Below are 25676 nucleotides of genomic sequence, written 5' to 3' on the forward strand. Positions count from 1 at the left end.
ACATCACACACATCCATGCCCGAGGCAGGATTCGAACCTGCGAACGTAGCAGCAACGTGGGTCCGGACTGAAGCACCTACAACCGCTCGTCCACCGCGGCCGGCCCGGACGTACATTCTCCGAAATTTCTTCCTCAAATTAAGACCTGTGTGTGCTACTAGCACCCTTTTCTTGGCCAGGAATTCCCTTTTTGCCAGTGCTAGTAGCTTTTTTTTTTGTCCTCCTTGCTCAGTCCGTCATGGGTTTGTTTGCTGCCTACGTAGCACAATTCATTATCTTCTTCCACTCCGTGAGCAGCAATCTTGATAAGTTTCTAAATGTTCACATTCCTGCTACTTCTCATTACTTTCGTCTTTCTTAGATTTACTCTAAATCTATATTCTGCACTCTTTAGATTGTTTATCCATTCAGCGTATCCTGTAGTTCTTCTTCACTTTCACGGAGGACAGCAATAAAATCAGAAAAGCTTATTTTCACGTTTAATTTTAATTCCACTCTTGAACCCTTCTTTTATTTCCATCACTGATTCTTCGGTGTATATTAACCGTCTTTCCCTATAGCTTAGCCCCGTTTTTCTCAGAATTTCTAACATCTTGCGCCATTTGGCATTCGAACGCTTTTCCCAGATCGACAAATCCTATGAATGTGTCTTGATTTTTCCTTTAGTCTTGTGTCCAATATCAAATGCAACGTCACAGTTGCCTCTCTGGTGACTTTACCTTTCCTAAAGCCAAAGTCGTCGTCGTCATCATATCAAAGAGGTCTTCAATTTTTTTTCCATTCTTCTGTATATTATTATTGTCAGGAACTTGGCTGCATGAGCTATTAAACTGATTGTGCGATAATTCTCATCCTTGTCAGCTCTTGCCATCTCCCGGGTTATGAGGATGACGTTTTTTCCAAAAGCTACATCGTATACCGCCAGTCTCTTACATTCTACAACCCAACGTGAAAAGTCGTTTTGTTGCCACTTCCACAAATGATTTTAGAAATTCTGATGGAATGTTATCGCTGCTGGGTTTAATTGAATCACCTATCACGGCTGCGGGCCTGATTATGAACTGACGACTTTCAAGGGTGAAGTCCCCGACGTGACACCCGGAACGTGTTCATATTACGCAATACCGAGCCCACAGCAGGGGAACGCTTGACTTGCTCCTACGTCATCCCGTGGCCTTTAGGGACGTAGCAGTGTTGTTTAGTCAGGCACGATAAGGAGATTGAGAAATTCAGACCCCCTGTGACGACGTTGGAAACTTCCGATTCCGATAAACAAAACAAGTTCGTACGTTGACCCAAGAAATGACGCAAACTGAAGAGGAGGAGGAGATCAATGTTTAACGTCGCGTCGACAACGTGGTCATCAGAGACGGAGCACAAGCTCGGAATAGGGAAGGAAATCACCCGCGCCCTTTCAAAGGAATCATCCTGGCACTTGTCTGTTAGGGAAATCATCGAAAACCTAAATCAGGATGGCCGGACGCGGGTTTGAACCGTCGTCCACCCGAATGCGAGTCCAGTCAGAGTGCTAACCACTGCGCCAACGCCTACGGTGACGACAACTAAATGGGCCATAAGCGATACTTGCTGGTGTTCAAAACTACTCAAAAGCCCGGACCGCACAAAATATTTTTTTATTCAAAACAACCGGTTTCGACAGTCTTAGCTGTCATCTTCAGGTCTTTTTTTTTTTTGTAGTATACGTTCATTTTACACTGTGTTGAATTGATTCCCCAACCGTTTATAAAAGACCTATGTACATTTTAATGTGGAAAAAATCCCGTCACGTCTCAGCATGGCATTTTTCACATTAACAAACCGTTGTTGGAGGGAGAAAAAGTGTCAGAAAAAAAACAAGACTTACTGAGGTTTGAATTTCAGCCCTTTGCGTTGGTGGCCTGACGCTCAACTATTTATCCACAGAACAAAACTTATAAAACGTAACGGTCAGTACTGATGTACGCCCATTTCCATATGTGATATGAATGAAAATACAGAGTGTGGGGGCTTATTGGTTTTAAGGCATTGGACTGCTCTCGAACCCCAATTGTCCGTGCTAATGTAGGTTTTCCCTGGATTCCCTGAAGGTTATTCAACGAAATGTCGACTAATTTCTACCCCCTTTCCTTGCCCATCTAAGACACCGATCCCCCTCTAAACATCTCGATATAGGTGTGATGTTAAAGTCTAGTATTCGTTTTTACAAACACCAGCAATGTGACTGAATTTCCTCATAATGAGAGTATTGAAGGGCGATCTTGTTCATCGATTATCAATACCTCACTTGTGATGTATCCACTGTTGTTTCACGTAACGGCTGTGTGCTCTGATTTTATATACTTTCTTATAAACGTTTCTGTTCTTTGGTACAGTGGACCCAATGATGGTGTGATCCAAGAAATCGAGCGTCTGCAATAAAATACACCATTACACCATACCAATACCGTGTATGGCAGTTCTTAACGTTCACTAAAGCTGTCCAACAGCACGAACTCCACAAAATATTTTTGAAATTTGTGTTATGGATGAAGATAGATTCTTTTTGCCACAAGCAATATTAATTCCCACTTGCACGGATAATCCGTGGCACGATTCTGTGGAATATCCGCCGGCTATCTGTCATTGCGGCAATTATTTCTCCGGATCGAACTCTTATCTGATAGTTTTATAACGTGCTAGTGGGGGTGACTTTGAATAAATTCTGTTCTCCATTTCTGATTAATGGCGATTAAACAAAACGTGATTGATCTAGCTGTTGTGCATACTCTATGACACATAGTTTTAATCACTTCTGCTGGTTTATTTAACCACCATTCTATGCTGTACTTCCACGGTACATGTCAACTCTTAACAGAGGAAAGATGCCAACGTGAACTACCAGCAACTCATCTGTAGTGTTCGTAGTCCACCATCCTGATAGCAAGTTACTTATACCCAAACTTTTAAACATTGCCAGACTTTTAATCAATATGTTCCGCTCAAGGACATCTCTACGTGATGAGTGACTACACTGTTGGAGGTCAATAGAAGCAGCCTACGTTTGTCCCCAGGGTAAGTGAATCATTTAGATTAACACGGAGGTCGATAGAGGTAGGTCTATTTGCGGAAGACACAGATTTTACCTGTGAAACGCTGCTTCTGCGGATCTACTGCAAAATTCAAAAGGTGCTGAAGACAATCAATACCCGGCCTGGACAAAGGATACGAACTAACTCCATGCTGTATGCACAGGCAGGAAGAAGGCACCGTACCGTTTGAATATGCCGCCAGTAAACCACAAGCAATACGCCTATCTGTCTAATATCTTTGACTGGCCGAAGATGAAACAATAACTTACGACAGTACTAAGGGAGGAAGGAAAATGACAACTTTTCAAAAAAGTACAGATCGCATAGTCACATAACGGATAAACGATTTGCGTCCAGATGCTTACCCGAATTCACTTTCTCGAACCTTTCTTGGATATTCCTGAATACGAAACGAATTACAAAAAAAGAAGAGGGCGCAGTTTGTCTTTGAATCTTAAGCTTGTCTTTCGCTGTTTACATTATTAGCCTTAGACGAATACACTAAATATATGCCTGTTGATTAAATGACGATTTGTCGATGTTTAGGTCTAATACTAGATTTTATCCCTCTATTGACGCTGTACACCTGTATACAGTGAAAGTTAGTTGCTACTCTTTATATCCAACAGTTCCCATAATTCTCTCTGGATAGCTACACAACGACAGTAGAAAACGACATTTTGCGGAGCGATCGATTGCAAGTATCTGCGCAAGGAACCTTTGTGGACACAAAGATTTCCTTATGAGCAGAGGGAAAGCTACACAATGGAGACATTAGTATTAGTATCAGATTTTCCTTCATGTGGAGCCACAGTCATGAAACTTACGGAAAGAAGCAATTTTACTGCATGATATACTTTGTTACGCGATTTAAACTTCAGCCTAAGGCCATTTTCAAGTGTTACAAATGTCAAAATATTACACCCAAGTCTGACGTTTGTAACACTTTAAAATGGTCTAAGGCTGAAATCTAGACCTTGCAATAAAACATACAGTAAAAGGCGGTTATATCTTTCCGTAATTCTACGGATTTGTTTATTGCGACCTAATAGATACTGACGTCGAGGTATTTCATCACCGTACCACATACCTACAACGTAGACCTACCCACCGGTGGAGATTATTCATTAGGTAAAAGCGTTAAGTCAGAAGTGATAGATCGTGGAGATCTTATAAAAATTAAGAGATTTTTCAATCTAGTTTACCAAGTGCATAACGCATAAAACCTATATATGTCCCTGTAGAACTATATGGTTTTTCTCTGTTTGGCACTTGGTAAACTGAACTGAAAAATCATTTATTTCAAACTGTTTATTATCAGATTTACACATTTCGTAACATGTATCCGCGACGTAATTTTTTAAAAATCTATACAAATGTATTTTGTGGAGGTGGTGTCACACCTCGTAAATATTTGAAGGCAGTCATATCTCAGACTTACCAGGAGCTGCTGATGAAATAAGCTTTTATAAACGATCAGTTTAGATCAACGTATATCATCATCATCATCATCATCATCATCATCATCATCATCATCATCATCATCATCATCTTTACACCAGCCTGAAAGGCAACGTTCTTACGAACAGGTCTTGATTATATTGAAATATGACTTTTCCAAAAATAAAAAAAATGGTTTGTCTGTTATCTTTATAAAACGTGATTCACTATGATTTTTAAAAAATCTGATCAGTAACTCCTCCATACTTCGCCAAGCCTGTCGCCTGGCTGGAAGCACTTTGTTGTATGTCCAGTCTATCTTTTTAACTGTGAAAGTTGTCACAATCCAGTCATGGCTGTCCAACTGGGACGTCAAGTTATCAATCACAAATTCTTCACTGTTAACGTTCTCTCTGTTTCGTAGTCTTACTTTACATTAACGTTTTCATTATTATTTACAAATATTTTCTGGCACATCCAAGCCGTCTTCTAGACATAACAACAAAATTGTGTTAAAGTCATAACAGCCGTAATATATCTTAATTTTACGACGCGGACCTTCGGTCGAGCTCTCACATAACTGGACTGTATATTGGCCAATAGTTCTATTAGCTCGATCACATCCGCTCTATTTAAAGTGGTGTACATGGTCCTATATTTTCAAAACGCTCGGTGTTTTAAGTAGAAGCAGTTCTAATTATTGTAGAAGCATTTAATTTCAGGGCTTCAGGAAAAGCAAAATCGGTTACTGGGAAAGCATTCCACTGTTAAAACATCAGAATTCTTACTGTTCAACCACATTCTTCGAAGATCTTTTTCATTTTCCGAGAAAAATGGTCCGCCCCCCGGTAGCTGAGTGGTCAGCGCGACAGAATGTCAGTCCTAAGGGTCCGGGTTTGATTCCCCCGACTGGGTCGGAGGTTTTCTCCGCTCAGGCACTGGGTGTTGTGTTGCCATCACTATCATCATTTCATCAGCATCGACGAGCAAGTCGCCGAAGTGGCGTCAAATCGAAAGACTTGCACCTGGCGAATGGTCTACCCGACGAGAGGCCCTAGTCACACGACATTTATATTTACAGAAAAATGGAGTTATTCGCTAATGGTGATCAACTTGGTTTAGGAGAATACAACAGACGATCGAAAGCAGTTCTAGCTTTACACTTTTTGATTGTGGAAAGAAATCTATGAGATGGACTGGAAGATGTGTGTTACCCTCATTGGCTTATTAGAAGCTTCTGTTTCAGTTGCTGATACCCTATGCTTATGGCGACTTGCTCGCGTACCGTAAACGAGCAGCGCGCCAGGTGGCGTGGCAGGGAATCTGTGCGGCGGATTTACGACCGTTGACTGGTACACCAGCCTGCCTGAGTGTTGCTTTTAAGCGATTTCCCTAGTTTAGGCAAATGCTGGACTGGTCCCTAAATTCCGTCTTAGATCAGTTAAAATATGATCACACAAAGAACATAGTTTACACAGTTCACAGACGGCCGCGAGGGGTAGCCGAGCTGTCTCGGGCGTCCTGTCACGGTCTGCGCGGCTTCCCCCGTCGGAGGTTCGAATCCTCCCTCGGGCATGGGTGTTGTTTCGTCCTTAGTTTAAGTTAGATTAAGTAGTGTGCAAGCTTAGCTACCGATGACCTCAACAGTTTGGTCCCATAAGACCTTACCACAAATTTCAAAGTTCACAGACGCGTGGCGCATACGACTTCCCTCTCTCAGGTAACTGACGACTGCTGAGGTAGGAGTCTCCTTTACTGATTGTGCGATCGGCCGATTTCGGCGTTTATGTTAATGTCAAGCAACTAACATAAAACACACCAACGTGGAACACACTAACAATACTACATAATCCGTACATTGTCTTACCTCATTAATATGCCCACCGCCGTGGAAGACAATCCATGACAGCTAAAAATAAAACGCGTGATCCACGAAAGACACGTTATTAAGTAAACCAGGCGAAAGTATACCTGTATGGTGTCATTACAAAATTTAGTCCAGAGATCAAAAAGACCATCGCTCTTGTCTAGAAAGCCTGCAAACGAATTTTTTGTTTGAGAAACGCAGTACAGGATCACGAGGCGTATCTCGCAAAACATTTACGTAGATTATGTTATTATAAGATAGTGTTTAACAATAATGAAGTGGAAAATTTCCAGTTTTCATCTATATTTCGCAAGTCAGTTTACAGTGCATATTTCTGACACGATTATCGTTTCCCGCCTTTCCATGTCCAATTCACGAATTGTTGCGATAAACCCCGTTCACCAATTGTTTGCGTTAAACTTCCGTACGAGCTCTGGCTTCTCATTTCCTCGTAGTGATTATTCGCGTGAAGTTATTAGAAAGAAGTAATATCCTGCCCGACTCACCGCCGAACATACGTTCCCAGTTTTTGAACAGCCAACTTCTCTGTGATACATATGCTTCTTTTAGCGCCTGCTCGCGGAGTGTAGCATCTCCTGAACACTTTTCTTTGTGAAGGACACGGCAAATTTCCTTCCCTGCTCTTATCTCGCCTGGGCTTGCATTTACCTCCTCGTCGACAGGACTTTGAAACTTAAAATTCCCTTTCCTGAACAAATAAGGCACCACTATCGTGCACCTCTACTAATCGACGCCGCCTATTTAAAACCCGCTCATTACTACAGTTACCTTATGGCTATTAACTAAACGATGCCGTGACATACGAACCGTAAAGACAAGCTGAGAGAAATCAGGGCTAGAACTGAAGCATAAAGACAGTCGTTTTTTCTTAACTCCGTTTGCGAGTGGAACTGGTAATGGAATGACTAGCGGGTAGCACAAAGTACCGTCCGCCATGCAGCATATGGTGGCTTGGGTAGTATGTATGTAGACGTAGACAAAAAGATCCGCCCTTCGCTGACTCTTCTGTATCCCTGTGGGCCTCACGACGAAAGATATTTTACTACAGTAAACGACAACGGATTTAATAGGATCCCTTAGTATACTCGTGAAATTATCTTCTCATTTGTTGACTTTACCGTGTAAGGATGACGTGTTGAGGAAAACTGCGCAAAACGTCTCAGAAAGATAACGAATGTAACTATGATGCGTGAATAAAAAAAATAAAGAAAATCAACGATGGAAGATTGTTGCTGCATATCAGATTGCAATTCTGTTCACACCCATGAAGCTCAGCCACTATTATTATTATTGATAGAATAGGAAGCAGATGAAAAGTTTGTTTGTTTGCCGATGATGCTTTCATTTACCATCTCATAAAGTCAACACACAACCAAAATAAAACATGATTTAGACAAGACATCTGCACGGTGCGAGAAGTGGAAGTTTACTCTATATAATGAAGAGTACAAGCATGAACCCGCTAAATTTATGTTTCACGATAAGTCATACAAATTCAAACAAAAGCTATGAATTCAACTAAATACATAGGGGTAAACACTATGAATAAGTTAAACCGGAACGATCACGTAGGTAATCTTGTGGAGAAATCGACCCGACCCAAAGACTACGATTTATTGGCACAACAATAAAACGCAGCAGGTCCGCCTAAGAGACTGCCTATAATTGGCATGACCGTCCCCTTCTGGAGTACTAATGTGCAGTACGGGATCTGCGGATTGGCAGAGGTTGTCCAAACAGTTCAAAGAAGAGCAGTTCGTTTTGTACCATTGCGAAATAAGGAAGAGTGTCACAGATACGATACGCGTATTGGAGATACGAGATGGAGCGAGAACCATTAAAACAAAGGTGTTTTTCGTTGCTACAAGATCTTTTCACGTGATTCCAGTCACCAACTTTCTCCTCTGAACGCAAAAATTTTTTTGGTGCCCACCTAAACAGGAAGAAACGCTCATTTGTAATAAAATATGAGAAATCAGAATTCGCTGCAAAAGATTTGGATGTTCGTTTTTTTCTGTTCGAGAGTGGAACGGTAGTGAAATAACTTTAAGGTGGTTCGATAAACCCTCTGCCAAGTATTTAGATGTGAATAGCAGATTAGTCATGTAAATGGAGATGAAAATTTTTGGCGGTTTGCAGACTTAATAGCTTGTTAGAAAATGCAAAAAAAAAAGGCTTATGCGCGAAAGCGAAGAAAAAGAAGCCACAGAAAAACTACATGGACCCTTGCATCTGATAACCATCTCAAATGCTGATTTTAGGATCTGCCAAGACGAGCAGCGATGATTGCTGTATGAAAGGGAATATGCTCGATTCCTTAGTGCAGAAACGTTCCACCAGGCCGGCCGCGGTGGTCTAGAGGTTCTAGGCGCTCAGTCCGGAATCGCGCGACTGCTACAGTCGCAGGTTCGAATCCTGCCTCGGGCATGGATGTGTGTGATGTCCTTAGGTTAGTTAGGTTTAAGTAGTTCTAAGTTCTAGGGGACTGATCACCACAGATGTTAAGTCCCATAGTGCTCAGAGCCACGTTCCACCACACGGAGACCCCTTTCAGTCGCGTGAGGGACACAGTAAGAGAAAGTGTTTTGTGCTCACGTGCAACACAAGTAGCGGAGTTCTTCAGTGAAATATCACCCGTACCAATGTTTACGTGATAATTGGGCCAATGCTGTCAGTTGATGCTGTACGGTCAGCGACAGCTGACAAGCCTATGTGAGGTTCCGTGCAATAGCAAATGCAACGGTGATTGACATTTTTAGAATTTTATTCCAGGTCATGATACTTTCTAAAAATTAAGTTTTTAAATGCCGAAACCAGTAACTGACTCATCGAGATTATCATTAAGAGACAGACGAATAGCCTATCGGCCGACCGATAAGTGGAGAATCGGTGTACGGTGAGTCTGCTACAGCTAATGAGCGGTAAGTTATCTGTGGATAATATCTCTGGAACCATTATCTGGTGACTGTGAAGCTGTCACAGATGACGCGTGCACAAACCACTTACGCAACGGGTATCCCGCATTCGCGGGGAAATTAGCAGTCGAGATACAGCTATCACTAGGAAAATGGGCTATCAGACATGTGTGCCCTTTTTTATGCGAGTCAGAGCGAGGGGAATTTCCGCAAAGTGTGTTGCGCAACAATTGCTAGAACCAAGTATTTTAGAAGCAGGGAGGTTTTCCATTTAGCATGTCCGCCTGTAGTTTCTTGATCGCTGTACAATTCGTCACATCCACACACCACAGGGGGGCTCGAATTGCCCAGTCCAGAGTGTTAGCAGTAAACTCCTGATTCTCTAAAGAATCGAACTCTCGTGTATGAAACAGCTTCAGATGCCTGGTTAAATTATAAATGAGTTAATGTGTTAAATATTTGACGTTAAGCATGTATGTGCGAATAAGCTTGCAAAAAAAACCTGAAATTATGCTTATGGTTTTTTGGAATTCGCTAAGTGTTCCCATATGAAACACTAGATGAATGCAGTGTGGGTAATTTGCCCTCCATTTTCATCACAAAGGCTAGTTTTTAACGCCTCTCAGTGTTTACGACGTCACATCCTCTGAATTATGTGACGTACAATTACATACATTTGCAGATACATTCAGTGGCATGGTGCCCAGTGTGGCCGAGCGGTTCTAGGCGCTTCAGTCTGGAACCGCGTGACCGCTAAGGTCGCAGGTAAGAATCCTGCCTCGGGCATGAATGTGTGTGATGCCCTTAGGTTAGTTAGGTTTAAGTAGTTCTATGTTCTAGGGGACTGATGACCATAGATGTTAAGTCCCATAGTGATCAGAGCCATTCAGTGGCATAATACGTCGATGCTGTCTGCAGAGTGTGTTGCGGGTAGGATCGGGAAAGAAGAGCTAGTAAATTGAAACATCACATCTGGAGCTTAATTTTTACGGTATCAGCAGCGAAAATGTGGTAAGCGATAAACTCTTTTTTTAATTACAATGAAATCCAGACCATTAGCTGCTTACAGGCGTTGATAAATATCAACTATTTTTCTTTTCATTTTGTGGGGGTATCAGCGAGGAAAAGCTTGGTATAAGTTTGAAATTAAGTGTAAAGTTTGCTGGATGTCGATAACCGTCCTCATCTCATTCTCAAATCCTGGATACGCTGCCTCGAAACAAACACACGGTTTCAAACTGTAATACTTTTCTCAGTGTGTTAAACTTCTAATAGAAGATTATATTTTTAATGGGTAGCTTATGACAGTGTTTTAAATTTTTAAATTCGGTAAATAACTACACAAAAATACCGAAAATCAATTTTTTGTTTCCCCGGAAAGCCGTTGAACAAGCAATCTGGAACTAGTACCGTGATATACACTTCTGGAAATGGAAAAAAGAACACATTGACACCGGTGTGTCAGACCCACTATACTTGCTCCGGACACTGCGAGAGGGCTGTACAAGCAATGATCACACGCACGGCACAGCGGACACACCAGGAACCGCGGTGTTGGCCGTCGAATGGCGCTAGCTGCGCAGCATTTGTGCACCGCCGCAGTCAGTGTCAGCCAGTTTGCCGTGGCATACGGAGCTCCATCGCAGTCTTTAACACTGGTAGCATGCCGCGACAGCGTGGACGTGAACCGTATGTGCAGTTGACGGACTTTGAGCGAGGGCGTATAGTGGGCATGCGGGAGGCCGGGTGGACGTACCGCCGAATTGCTCAACACGTGGGGCGTGAGGTCTCCACAGTACATCGATGTTGTCGCCAGAGGTCGGCGGAAGGTGCACGTGCCCGTCGACCTGGGACCGGACTGCAGCGACGCACGGATGACCGCCAAGACCGTAAGATCCTACGCAGTGCCGTAGGGGACCGCACCGCCACTTCCCACCTAATTAGGGACACTGTTGCTCCTGGGGTATCGGTCGTATGCGTGTTTGGCGCCGTGCAGGTGAGCGCCACAATAAGGACTGCATACGACCGAGGCACACAGGGCCAACACCCGGCATCATGGTGTGGGGAGCGATCTCTTACACTGGCCGTACACCTCTGGTGATCGTCGAGGGGACACTGAATAGTGCACGGTACATCCAAACCGTCATCGAACCCATCGTTCTACCATTCCTAGATCGGCAAGGGAACTTGCTGTTCCAACAGGACAATGCACGTCCGCATGTATCCCGTGCCACCCAACGTGCTCTAGAAGGTGTAAGTCAACTACCCTGGCCAGCAAGATCTCCGGATGTGTCCCCCATTGAACATGTTTGGGACTGGATGAAGCGTCGTCTCACGCGGTCTGCACGTCCAGCACGAACGCTGGTCCAACTGAGGAGCCAGGTGGAAATGGCATGGCAAGCCGTTCCACAGGACTAAATCCAGCATCTCTACGATCGTCTCCATGGGAGAATAGCAGCATGCATTGCTGCGAAAGGTGGATATACACTGTACTAGTGCCGACATTGTGCATGCTCTGTTACCTGTGTTTATGTGCCTGTGGTTCTGTCAGTGTGATCATGTGATGTATCTGACCCCAGGAATGTGTCAATAAAGTTTCCCCTTCCTGGGACAATGAATTCACGGTGTTCTTATTTCAATTTCCAGGAGTGTATATAGGGTGGTCAGAAATAGTCTTAAAAGTTTGTAAGCATGTTTCAGAGTAGCTTGTCCTGCAAAATAACTGGTAGAGGAAGTATTCCATAATTTGCGCCGTTCCTGTAGTAGTTGGCATTGAAGTTAGCCAATCAGAGAGTTGCGCGCGCAAATTCAAGCGGCCCGCCAGACGTGTTCATAGTTTGGTTTTCTGAAACTAAACAAGTGAGCTTTACGACAGGACATGGAACGGATTGTTTGGAACGAATTCGAGCCAGATGCTGAGCAGTTTCGTGCGCTATCATGCACGCTGTGAGAACAACTGCCTATTTGTCTGGTATGGATATAATTATATGATTTTATCTGGAAGGCCGATCGAATTTGTGCGTGCGGTGGCCTGATTGGCTAATTTCAATGCTAATTAACTCGCAAACGGCGCAGTGTATCGAATTTGTTCTTAATTATTTTTCAGCACAACCTACCCTGCAACGCCCTTCCAAGTTTTTCAGACTGTTTCTGACCACCCTGTAGGTTCTATCTGCATAATTTCGACCCTAAAAGGTTTGGGACACCGTGTCAGTTGCTTAACGCAAACGCCGAAATGGAGCTTTGAAAAGGTCACGGACGAATAACTCCCCCACCCTTTTCCATAGTTTACTAGACCTCCCTGTCGATGGGACTCTAGATCCTAATCATTTTTCCTTATTACTGGTGCTGCAAATAACATTTCCCGTCGTCCTCTAAAAATGTGTGCTTACTCACACATTGGTGTCCAACATTAATCAACAAACCGCGATTTCCCAGTTCTGTATCTAACTCACGATATAATCATACAAACTGTCAAATGTCCGCATAATCGTGTCCTGCGCGGAATATGGCATTCTGGTCAACGGACAATCATGCCAACGATGGCGTCAGCGCTCCTACCAAACGGGGTAGTGTTTGCCAAATAGTCCCATATCCACAATCAACGTGTACACAGTCACGGACTGTACAATATGGCACACAAACGACGCTTACCAGACTCACTACGGTGGGGGGCCATAGAAAGAATTAAAGCAGGACAGTCGAAATATGATGTGTAACCTTAGGAACTGATGACCTTAGCAGTTAAGTCCCATAAGATTTCATACACACTTTAACATTTTGAGCTGATGTGGCCCGATGGCTTAATGTGAATCGTTCTGTTGTTTCTAGGATAGGCGACAGTTTATAGAGCCCGAAACTGTATCCCGAAGACTAGGGCAGGGCCGACCATGTCCGACATCAGAGAGAGAGAGAGAGAGAGAGAGAGAGAGAGAGAGAGAGAGAGAGAGAGAGAGAACAGTTATTTGGAGTGGCCGAACGGTTCTAGGTGTTAACAGTCTGGAATCGCTACAGTCGCAGGTTCGAATCCTGCCTCGGGCATGGATGTGTGTGATGTCCTTAGGTTAGTTAGGCTTAAGTAGTTCTAAGTTCTAGGGGACTGATGACCTGAGATGTTAAGTCCCATAGTGCTCAGAGCCATCCATCGTTATTTGACTGTAAGGACACGACGTACCGCCTTTGTACTGCACGGCAACTGACCTCTGACCTGGCAGCACCCACTGGACAGTGTACAGTAAGCTTGAAGAAAGTGACCTTTACTGTCGGAGACCTGCTGCATGTGTAGCACTGACGTGTCTTCATAGAAGGGAACGTCTAGAGTGGAATCGTCAACATACCTCCTGGACGGTCGGACAGTGGGCCAATGTTCTTTTCAAAGATGAGTCCCGATTTGATCTGGAAAAGATTCGCATCTGGAAGAAATGTGGAGCGCGACTTCGGGACCCAAACGTTGTGAGAAAAGACCGATATCAAGGTGCGGGGACGGATTACGTTGACCACTCAAACAGGTCTTGGTGAAACCCTACGGGTGAATCGAAAGATTAACTGTCAGGTATCGTGTCGATATCTTCGGATCTAATGTGAGAGCCGTTGTGGGCTCAGACTTTGCACTGACGGGCGATAATGCTTACCTCAGAGCATTTGAATCCCATACAGGATGACTGTGAGGCACTAGGGGAGACTTGTTGCATCATGTCAGCGTCCACCAACCACTCTCCGCGCACTTCTGCAGGAAGAATGGGCGTTATTGCCTCAACTTGAGAGTGGCGACATCATTCACAGCATACCCCGACGTTGTCACGCCTGTGTTACTGCCAGATGTGGTCACACCCCATAGTGAGCACATTAACCGTCGTCGATATTTGTGTGCAAATCTGTTAAGTTGAAAAAAAAAACCGAAGAACATTTATGTCTACCGTTATGCATATTGTTGTTAACGTTCTGTATTCTCTACATAGTTTCAACTATTAGTTTCAACTATGCTATCACCTGTTTTTACTGTGTACATACACGCAACCTTGCAAAATTTCCGTTTGTTGCTTCAATTTTGGACAGTAGTTTATATAGGGGCTTATAATCGGAATCCGACAGCGGCAGGATCGCAGCCTATCAGCAGTACGGTTTATCGTTCTGCTATACTGCTACGTCGGCATTCCAGGCCTTTCAGGCGAACACGGGATCTACGAGTTCAGGAAGGTAATCAAAGCCATGAAGAATCTCAACGGAAAGACGCGATTAGCGCCCCAAGGACAGGTATATTGCTCAATCGGCTGTGCATGTAGTGCCGTCAAGTGACGTACCTTGGAGTCAGAAAAGACTCAATCGGAGCCGATCATTGTTGCGGCTTTCTTTGACGCCTCAGGAGAGTGTTGCGTCAACAGTGATGACTCCCACTACAACACTGGGCACAGGAGTAGCACCACGATGGCTTTCTGAGGGGTCTCGGCCCCACGAACATCATCACTATGGACGCATTCCCGTGCGGAGGCTCCGAGGGGAACGAACGCTACCTGATTACGTTCGTCATAGACACGTGAGCCCAGTATCTAGCGAGATGGTAAGGGGTGCGATTGAGAACATAACGCTATCAACCTCTGGTTCACGTTTTTACGCTTTGTTATGCCCTATTTTCGAGGTGTCTGTGACGTTTCTTTCAACAAGGTAACGCAAGACCACATCCCGCCAGTGTCGCACTGACCTGCCTCGATACGGCAGGTGTTCCACTGCTGCTCTGGCCAGTACGTTCTCCAGATCTCCCAGCCACTGAAAAAAAAATCCTGCCACGGGTCGCCGAAAAATTGGTACGACACCCCTCGCCAGCCAACACAATTGATGACATCTCGCACAACAGAGTTGAAGCAGCATTGAATGACGTAGTTGTGTCAGTAATCCAAGATTAGTTCTACTCAAAGCCCAGTCGTGTGAAATTCTTGTTCTTGTCAAGATATGGCAGCTTCTGCCAACTAAATTTAGCACTCAACTAATGTAGTACTGTATTCTTCCTATGATTTTGCACCGGCCGCTATGGCCGAGCGGTTCTAGGCTTTTCAGTCCGGAACCGCGCTGCTGCTACGGTCGCAGGATCGAATCCTGCCTCGGGCTTGGATGTCTGTGATGTCCTTAGGTTGGTTAGGTTTAAGTAGTTCTAAGTCTAGGGAACTGATGACCTCAGATGTTGAGTCCCTAAGTGCTTAGAGCCATCTGAACCATGTATGATTTTGCATACCTTATGCACAATAATTTCGTTGTTTCCTACCTTATTCTAGATAAGTACCCAGCAAGACCCATAAACTGGTGTTGACATTTTAATGACGGCCAATGTGCAGCATCAAACATTATGTTGCTATACTAAGCATTCTTACCATACATTCAATACCATCATCAACCACCACATTTCATTAACGTCGGCTCAGATATTCCGACTGGGTGGTTCTTTGTTACCTCTCTGGTCTAGTTCTGAGCGACAAACTCTCCTCAAATATAAGTGTATTCCTCGTAGTGTGTGACTTGGTGTTTTGTGCTAAAGTTCCAGATTATACACTCCTGGAAATGGAAAAAAGAACACATTGACACCGGTGTGTCAGACCCACCATACTTGCTCCGGACACTGCGAGAGGGCTGTACAAGCAATGATCACACGCACGGCACAGCGGACACACCAGGAACCGCGGTGTTGGCCGCGGAATGGCGCTAGCTGCGCAGCATTTGTGCACCGCCGCTGTCAGTGTCAGCCAATTTGCCGTGGCATACGGAGCTCCATCGCAGTCTTTGACACTGGTAGCATGCCGCGACAGCGTGGACGTGAACCGTATGTGCAGTTGACGGACTTTGAGCGAGGGCGTATAGTGGGCATGCGGGAGGCCGGGTGGACGTACCGAAGAATTGCTCAACACGTGGGGCGTGAGGTCTCCACAGTACATCGATGTTGTCGCCAGTGGTCGGCGGAAGGTGCACGTGCCCGTCGACTTGGGACCGGACCGCAGCGACGCACGGATGCACGCCAAGACCGTAGGGTCCTACGCAGTGCCGTAGGGGACCGCACCGCCACTTCCCACCTAATTAGGGACACTGTTGCTCCTGGGGTATCGGCGAGGACCATTCGCAACCGTCTCCATGAAGCTGGGCTACGATCCCGCACACCGTTAGGCCGTCTACCGCTCACGCCCCAACATCGTGTAGCCCGCCTCCAGTGGTGTCGCGACAGGCGTGAATGGAGGGACGAATGGAGACGTGTCGTCTTCAGCGATGAGAGTCGCTTCTGCCTTGGTGCCAATGATGGTCGTATGCGTGTTTGGCGCCGTGCAGGTGAGCGCCACAATCAGGACTGCATACGACCGAGGCACACAGGGCCAACACCCGGCATCATGGTGTGGGGAGCGATCTCCTACACTGGCCGTACACCTCTGGTGATCGTCGAGGGGACACTGAATAGTGCACGGTACATCCAAACCGTCATCGAACCCATCGTTCTACTATTCCTAGACCGGCAAGGGAACTTGCTGTTCCAACAGGACAATGCACGTCCGCATGTATACCATGCCACCCAACGTGCTCTAGAAGGTGTAAGTCAACTACCCTGGCCAGCAAGATCTCCGGATCTGTCCCCCATTGAGCATGTTTGGGACTGGATGAAGCGTCGTCTCACGCGGTCTGCACGTCCAGCACGAACGCTGGTCCAACTGAGGCGCCAGGTGGAAATGGCATGGCAAGCCGTTCCACAGGACTACATCCAGAATCTCTACGATCGTCTCCATGGGAGAATAGCAGCCTGCATTGCTGCGAAAGGTGGATATACACTGTACTAGTGACGACATTGTGCATGCTCTGTTGCCTGTGTCTATGTGCCTGTGGTTCTGTCAGTGTGATCATGTGATGTATCTGACCCCAGGAATGTGTCAATAAAGTTTCCCCTTCCTGGGACAATGAATTCACGGTGTTCTTATTTCAATTTCCAGGAGTGTAGATTCAAAAGTCTCAGGCTCGATTCCTAGTCTCCGGAGTTTTATGTATCTGTTTTCACTTCTGGCTGTTTTTTTTAACGAACAAAATGGCGGGTTGCAATTTTTTTCGAAATGCACATTACCTGTACTTTCCACCGGTAACGGTTGCGCAAGTCGCCGTAGGAAGGCAATGGTATACCATCTAATAGGCCCTTGCGTGCTAGTGAACGTTGCAGGCTTCAAACTATCCTTCGAGTTGATGACAGTAACTGATGAGTATTTCTCGTGAACTGGTTGCTTTTTTTTTTTTTCTTTGTCGTAGGTAACCCACCAACTTACTGTTTCTTCGATTTCCTTCCTTGTTCTTGTTCTTCTTCTTCTTCTTCTAAGAATTTTGGAGAATAGTACCCGTTCCCGTTACTCCCAGGTCTCGATCAACTGAACTTATTATTTTCCTTATTCTTACTCTACTTCCCACACTGTTTATATAGTCTTTCTACGCTCTTAGCCCATCTTGTACAATCCACAAAAAATTACTGATACATAAAATTTTAAGCTTTCCTCTAACTGCTTTGTTCCTTATTGAAAAATTGAGCGATCTAAGAAATTCATTTCTACCACCTCAAAATGAGGTTTTTTATTATTATTTATCGCATTTCGCTTGCACGAAGTACAGGCACAGTAGCAATTTAAGAAATCCGAGTTCCCTTTTAGACTGTGTTTAGATGTTCCAAATCATTTCACCGTTGTCATTATTGTAACAGATATCGCAGCCTAAACACCTACATCAGATAGTCTGTTCGACTCGCTAGTTATTTATCATTTACAGGGATATTTTCCTAAGAATCCCATTACTTTTCTTTCTTTGGATCGGTAAATTCTACTTGCAGTAAACATGTCACAGTGTATGAATAGCCAGTTGCAGCCTGTCTTCTCTTGTCATCAAGAAAAATAAGCAGCTTCTCTCTCCCCCTTCAGAATAAGTAAATACAAATATTTTGCAAATTTCGCCACCGTCTCCGCCGTCACTGCAAGCGGTTTCTTCCTTGTAACTGGAAAAAACGACGAGTTTTGAAAAGTAGCTGTCGCACCTATCAGTGAAGACAATTTTCCGTGATCATTTTCCGGCTTTGCCCTGTTGTGGTAACAGGGCACACTTGCTTTTAATTGTCACAGGGCTTTAGCCACGTGATTCCCACTACACGCGAGAGAGAGAGAGAGAGAGAGAATGTCTTTTCCAGTACAGCTGGAAAGATATGGACAACAAGCGAATTCCTTCGCTGAACAGGGCCCTTGTGGCTGAAACATGAGACGGAGATCGGTTTAAGTGGCCGTTACGAGGTTTTATTAGGGACCGACGAGGCGGGTCTGCGAGGCCGTTCGCGCGTCATCATGCCCAATAACCCAGCAGCTGGGAAGTTTCGCGCAGCCAAACGCGCCAAATGTGCCCCACGGAGCAGAAACCGCTATCTGCGAGAGCAAGGCGCCCCTGGCTGTGATCCGCTCCTGCCTCGGGTCGTTCGTTCGTTCGGCAACGTAGGCGGGACAGCTGCAGCACGTGCAGCCGACTGCAAGGGCAGCCCCCTCCCCTCCCCTCGACCCGACCTGACTCTTTTACAACGATGCCACGCTGGCCAGCGAAGGGAGAGCGAATGAAAGATAGGGCGCGCTGGCAAGGGGGAACGGGAGAAGGTATATCAACAGCTTTGCAATGGCGGAAGGAAACGCCGAGACCGAGTGACTTCCCAATACTTCCGGCGTTTTAAAGAAAGGCGATGTGAAGCCAAATGAACGGACTGTTAGTCAACCACTTTGTGGTATCCAGTGCGAAAGCTGGTTTAATGTAGTTTTCCCCCTCTATTCTGTGCAAACGTCTTCATATCTGCTTAACTTTGAGGCTTCAGTCTTTTGACATGTCTGATGCAGTCCGCCACAAATCCCCATCTTGTGCCAACCTTTTCATCTCAGAGTAGCAACTGCAATGTACGCCCTCAATTATTTGCTGGATGTAGTCCAGTCTTCCTCTACGGTTTTTACCCTCTACACCCCACTCTAGTAAACGGAAGTTATTCCACGACGTCTTGACATGTCCTACATCCTGTCGCTCCTCCTTGTCAGCGTTTTCCATATACTCCTTTCCTTACCGGTTTTGCGGAGAACCTACTCATTCCTTACCTTACCGACCCACCTGATTTTCAACGTTCTTCTGTAGCATAACATCTCAAACGCTTCGATCCTCTTCTGTTCCAATTATCCCACAGTCTCTGTTCCAATACCACACAATGCTGTGATCCACAAGTACATTCTCAGAAGTTTCTGCCTCAAATTAAGACCTATGTTTGGTACTATTACACTTCACTTGGTAAGGAATGCCTAGGAAGCAGAAATCATTAACTTCATTTACTACGTGATCACCAGTTATGAAACCTCACTTTTCTCGTTTCTATTAATTCTTATTACTTCCATCTTTCTTCGGTTTACTCTCAATCCATATTCTGTTCATGCCATTCAATAAATCCTGTAATTCTTATTCACTTTCGCAGGGGATAGCAATGTCATCTGCGAATCTTTTCGTTGATATCCTTTCACCCTGAATTTTAATCCCAACCTCGCCTAGACCTATCCAATATTATCCCCCACACTTCGCTCCATTAACGAGTTGAGGATTCCTTCATGCCTCTATCACGCCATATGTTATATCACGCCATAAATTCTCTTTAACCCTAAATAGGCTCAGAAGTTTCTCGATAGTTATCCGACCTACCCACACAATCTTCAGGATTCTTCTGCAGTACCACGTTTCAAATTTCTTTTCTCAATTTGTATGAACTGCTTTACGTCTACTTTTCACATCCGCACAAGGCCGCATTACAGACACAAATACCTTCAGAAAAGACTTCCTAACATTTAAATCTATAATCGGTACTCGCAGATTTCTCTTTTTTCAAAAACGCTTTTCTTGCTATTGTTAGGTTGAATTTTATATTCTCTTTACTCGGTCATCGACAGTTACATTGTTGCCTAAACAGCAACTGCTTTCTGTGTCTTACTTCCTAACCTAATTGCCTCAGCATCGTCTGATTTGATTCGCCTACATTCTGTTGTTTTACTCTTGCTGATATTCCTCTTATAACTTCTTTTGAAGAACAACATTATGCTACTGAACCAGGAAATTTCTAACAGCATCACAAAGCGGCCGTTTTTATATGATACTTTTATTTGTATTCAAATTTTTCCTCTGCATTTACTTGAAACAGTGACGTAAGCGACTGACAGCTGCGTTAAAACCAGTCTCGCAGATTGCTTACTCGCTAAGTACTACCTGTATAACCACCCGAATGGATTTATGTTGAACAAGAAGTATGCAGACGCTCTAATTCCAAATTAGAGGAACCTCTCTGTCAAGATTAACAGGTCACAAGCAAAATTCTTCGTGACCTAAATTGTTTCCCACGGTCGGCAAGCGCTCAACGACTATGAATGCAATTGACGTAGAATCGCCCGAAAAACTTCTAGAAAAAATATAAAAGATGAAGGAAACCATTAGTTAAAAGCAATATTCGACTAACTTTCCCAAGGTTTTCGAATTCCTGACAACCGTCGCATAAATTCCAATGCTTGATTGCCCGTGACCGTCTCCCACGTCAATGAGCTGTGAAGCTCAGGAATGGAGCCCATTTGGGCCCACTGACACTTGTTGAGCTAATTACACCGCGGCACTGACACGCAAGACAATGTGGCGAGCGGTTCTAGGCGCTTCAGTCCGGAACCGTGCAGGTTCGAATCCGGCCTCGGGCATGGATGTGTGTGCTGTCCTTAGGTTAGTTAGGTTTAAGTAGTTCTAAGTCTAGGTGACTGATTACCTCAGATGTAAAGTTCCATAGTGCTTATAGCCATTTGAACCATTTGAATAATGTGGCGTCCAATCGAAAGGCTTGCACCAGCCTGGAAGCCTCATCAGTCATTCATTCGTAATGTGAAACACTGTGCTATGCTTACGAAACTTGTGATAGCGCCCTAACAAAGATACTGTAGGAATATTCACTATCCGTCACACACGGTCGCCTCATATTAATGTAACCACTACCTAGGTTCAGAGTCAACGTGAAATAAGCGGTCACTGACGCCAGATGGCAGCACTAGCAATGGAGCGTGCATAAACCGTGTCGGGGGGATTGGCTTAAGGGCCAAGGATGGAACCATTTCCGAAACGGCTAAGTTCGTGAACTGTTCGTGTGTTGCCGTGGTTAAAGTATACCGTGCACGGAGGCTATCAACAGTGTTTACTCAATGGCCCTCAGCGAACGTTGCCGCGCATGGGGCTCCGCAGCAAACGCTTCGTTCATGCACACTTGCTGACTGCTGTCCGTAGGCGATGAAGGCTGCAATTTGCACGCCAATGCCGCAACTGTATGTACACTGCGGTCTGACCGATGGATCACGTCTTATGCTTCATCGGACAGATGGCCGTTGGCCAAATAACTGAAAGCAAAGGATCCCGGTCGGAAGAGGGACCTGTCTCTTAAGCAAAACCATACACCAGGAACTGACTAATTGGAAAACCTACTGCAATGGTGGCTTCTTTATAACAAGACACTGTGGCGACGGAAGAAGACTAGCCCAACAACCCCCATTTTGTCGGTGTCAACGTCGTTGGGTATGCAGAACTAGTGAAGACGAGGAAATGAAAAACAAGGCGGGGAAAGACCACTGAGAAGCTGATGATGATTTGGGACAGACTGGAGTGCAATAACGAGTACTGAAAATGAAATGGAGAAGGGCAGAATAGGTGAATGGATCAAGGAAGTTCTTTGTTGAATTCCAAGAAATTAAGTTCGGGTCGACAGCGTAATGGATGGTTGGTAGAAGACATACAGAAACAACGTGAATATTTATGGCTGATCATTGGCACTCGTGTAGGAGTCAAGAGCACACCTTAGTCCAGCAATGGAAGTGGCTGAATGCAATGGTTGGGGCGGTGGTGGTGATGTCTTACGTTCTACTGTCCAGCTGATCTAGTAAGGATCTTTTAATTTGCCGATACTGTTTATCAGCTGATTAAGCGTTTTCTAGATTTCCATTCTAGCTGACGCCCGGGGGATAAACACTGTCTGTGACATGTTTCATTCTAAATCATTAGTTTCTATCCAAGACGCTGGAAGGTGGAAACCAGACTGATCTAAATTCGTCCTCTCATCCATTAACACCATCTGTCAGCGTACGTATGAGCCAGGCAATAATGGTTTTTAGTAAATGCTAGTTTCACGAACTAAGTGACCGCTATGTTTTACAGGCTACATACACTTGGTTCGTTAAGGGCTGAACCAAACTATAAGGTTTCCTGCACTCCCTTCCGTCAGTTAAACATAGAATGCTCGTTCTTTCAACTGAATTCTTGGGCTGTTTAAACGAAAACGATTGAATGATATCCCTTGTTATAACTCTGCAACAGTTAGAAACCGTGATACTATAACTGGTGTTTGCACTTAATGCAGGCAGTGCTGTGCTCAATTCTCGGGACACCGTAACATCAAGAATCATAGTGCTTATTGCACTCTTAATATTGTAAGCACTCTCCCTTGTTAGTTTCGTGAAATTCCGCACTTAGTACAGCGAGAGATAGGATGTCATTTCCGTACTGGGGAATCCCCAACAGAGATATTCAACTTATCACCGGAAGGCCACAAAGAGGGAAGCGCAATCAGCAACGGCTACATACTTTGACTCAATTCTAACTACACTATTCCCATTTACAACGTTCCTAAAGGAAACGAACCACAACATCACTTCAGTGTCCTTCAGTTACCGTAAATCTAAAGGAATTCCACGTCCTCAGTATGCGGGGAATATTCTTTTCTGTAAAACGGCAGCTCGCGTATGTAAAAACACGGCTTGTAATATTTACCTTTTCAATTCTAGTCCGAGAGATTCCGCTTTTATAAGTGATAGTCCCAGCTCTAAGTTCCGCCACATCATAAATACAATTTTAGGGGTATAAATTGTATATTCATTTTTGTAGTAAACTAATTACTCCTAGTTTTTAATGCCAGCGATCAATGGAGCATAATGCTTCCTAATTTTTTTAAGAGTTGACATATTGCCAAAGAGAAGTATGCGACCTTATAAGTATTTATACAATAATTTAGCTAAATAATTACGGTTCTTACATTACCGGTTTCGGCAATTCAATGCTATCTTCAGATATGATTAATCCACTAAAACCTTCATCCAAATATGAAAAAGTCCTAATTATGCACTTTTATTTGTTATTTATCATAACGAATCTGTTAGCGCATTAATCAAATTTGAAGAGGTCGAATAATTGCCGAAACCAACAATGTGAATACTGGAATTATCATACTATCGTCAATCTCCAAACTGCTATTTTTGAGAGAATTCCAAATAGGAAGCAAGACTTGTCACTCGGCTTAGGGGGTCTAGGGAAGCCACAGGAAACCTAGATAGGACGGGACTTTGCACTCGACACCTACCAGATACGTGGCAGAAATGTTTAAGCACTTTAACATATCAGCCAATCCGAAAATGTGTTCATGCCCGAAACTAGTTACAACAAATAGCAGTTTTTCTCACTTTTTTGATGTTGTTGATGAATTTAAATGGCTGCAGTGGATATTCTCGCCATCACGGTTAAGTGACTCCAGTGGGTATTCTCGCCGTCATTTTTTATACGTTGCACTCAAACGCCACTATATATTAAGTACCCTTTCTACAGAGATGTCTTACTGTGAGGCATTCCAGGGAGCGAAACGATGTGCTACGTCAGCTGTCGCTAGTCTTTTGCGAAAATCCTTACTGTACTTCAGTAGTGTGTCTCACGACCACGACCTCACGTAAAGTCGAGTATTTCATTGAGAAAGCCAGCACAATCTTCTGGTGGCTCCAGCAAAAACGCGCATGCGCAAGGGCCACAGGTACAGCACGCGCATACTTCCACGATTTCAAATATTACAGTGTCTGTTTTCACGGCCAATATACGCTTAAGTTAACCGAATAGTTTCAAATATTATTACCAAAAACGGCAGATTTATCTCTTGTCAGAGATAGGTATCTCGAATAGAAATTAATTGCTGAGCCTTCTTTTTTCTTCTGAAACTCACGGAGTAAGTAGCGATGCCCGATTCCGTCTGTCTGGACACATGGGATAACAGGTGTCTGGGCTGTAAAACCTACCCCCCCCCCCCTCCACACACACACACACACAAAATTATGTAACGTATAATGACTGCAAGTATTATGCATACAAGTGTCAGTCTACTTTGAGAAGCTGTAGTAGGTCATGGCGCAACTGGCATTTAGCAGGGGAGCTCGCAGAATAGTTTGGTCAAAGTACAGCAGGTACTTGCTAGGGTCTACACTTAACATCCGCACATTATTGTAAGACCAAAACAATTACAATTGCACGCTGATCACTGAGCTCGCACTGGCTGTACTAATGTGATCAATTTTTAAGATACCGTGAATTCTGAACGAAACCAAAATTGCTACTAGTCAAAAAAACGAAATAGACACAACAAACGTTATCTGTTTCTCTGTTGTATACAGCCGTGGGTTGACACACAAATGCTCTTTCTCGTCGCTAGCAGATGAAACACGTGTGAGACGAGGGCTGCGTTAGAAACTGTTTACTGCAAGGTTTTATACGACAAATTGTGTACTCACAGTTCCGCTGGTGCTTGATGTAGACGGGTGCAGCGAAACTGGGCGATTTCGGCGAGAGCAGGCTCACGGCCCTCGACAGCTTGGAGATGGTGGAAGACATACCGCCACTTGCTTTGAACGCACACTATACGACACAGTAGGAATGGTTCGTTATCGACTGCCGCTGCCGGTAATATCGGAGCCCCTGACGTGCGCGAACCCTGCAGGCGGATGGCGGCAACTGGCAAGTGGAAATGCTGCCAACTTTCGCCGTTAAAGAGAAGCGAGCCGGTGGCAGCGCGCATAGCACCGCGCTATTCGGTTGCATAGCGTAGTGTACGGTTAAATGATGATGGCGTCCTCTTGGGTAAAATATTCCGGAGGTAAAATAGTCCCCCATTCGGATCTCCGGGCGGGGACTACTCAAGAGGACGTTGTTATCAGGAGAAAGACAACTGGTGTTCTACGGATCGGAGCGTGGAACGTCAGATCCCTTAATCGGGCAGGTAGGTTAGAAAATTTAAAACGGGAAATGGATAGGTTAAAGTTAGATATAGTGGGAATTAGTGAAGTTCAGTGGCAGAAGGAACAAGACTTCTGGTTATAAACACAAAATCAAATCGTGGTAATGCAGGGGTAGGTTTAATAATGAATAGGAAAATAGGAATGCGGGTAAGCTACTACAAACAGCATAGTGAACGCATTATTGTGGCCAAGATAGATACGAAGCCCACACCTACTACAGTAGTACAAGTTTATATGCCAA

General features: G+C 44.5%; 1 protein-coding gene across 1 annotated transcript in view; it reads right to left on the reverse strand.

The window, feature by feature from the left end:
- LOC126335242 (isocitrate dehydrogenase [NADP], mitochondrial-like) overlaps window positions 1-25160 on the reverse strand; it is a 114793-nt gene extending 89633 nt beyond the window's left edge. Inside the window, exon 1 of the mRNA XM_049998280.1 lies at window positions 24932-25160. Coding sequence (XP_049854237.1) covers window positions 24932-25031 — 100 coding nt within the window. The 5' untranslated portion in view covers window positions 25032-25160. The remainder of the gene's footprint in view (window positions 1-24931) is intronic.
- Window positions 25161-25676: the final 516 nt, after the last annotated feature.

This window comes from Schistocerca gregaria, chromosome 2, assembly GCF_023897955.1.
Source record: "Schistocerca gregaria isolate iqSchGreg1 chromosome 2, iqSchGreg1.2, whole genome shotgun sequence".
Classification (NCBI taxonomy): Eukaryota; Metazoa; Arthropoda; class Insecta; order Orthoptera; family Acrididae; genus Schistocerca; species Schistocerca gregaria.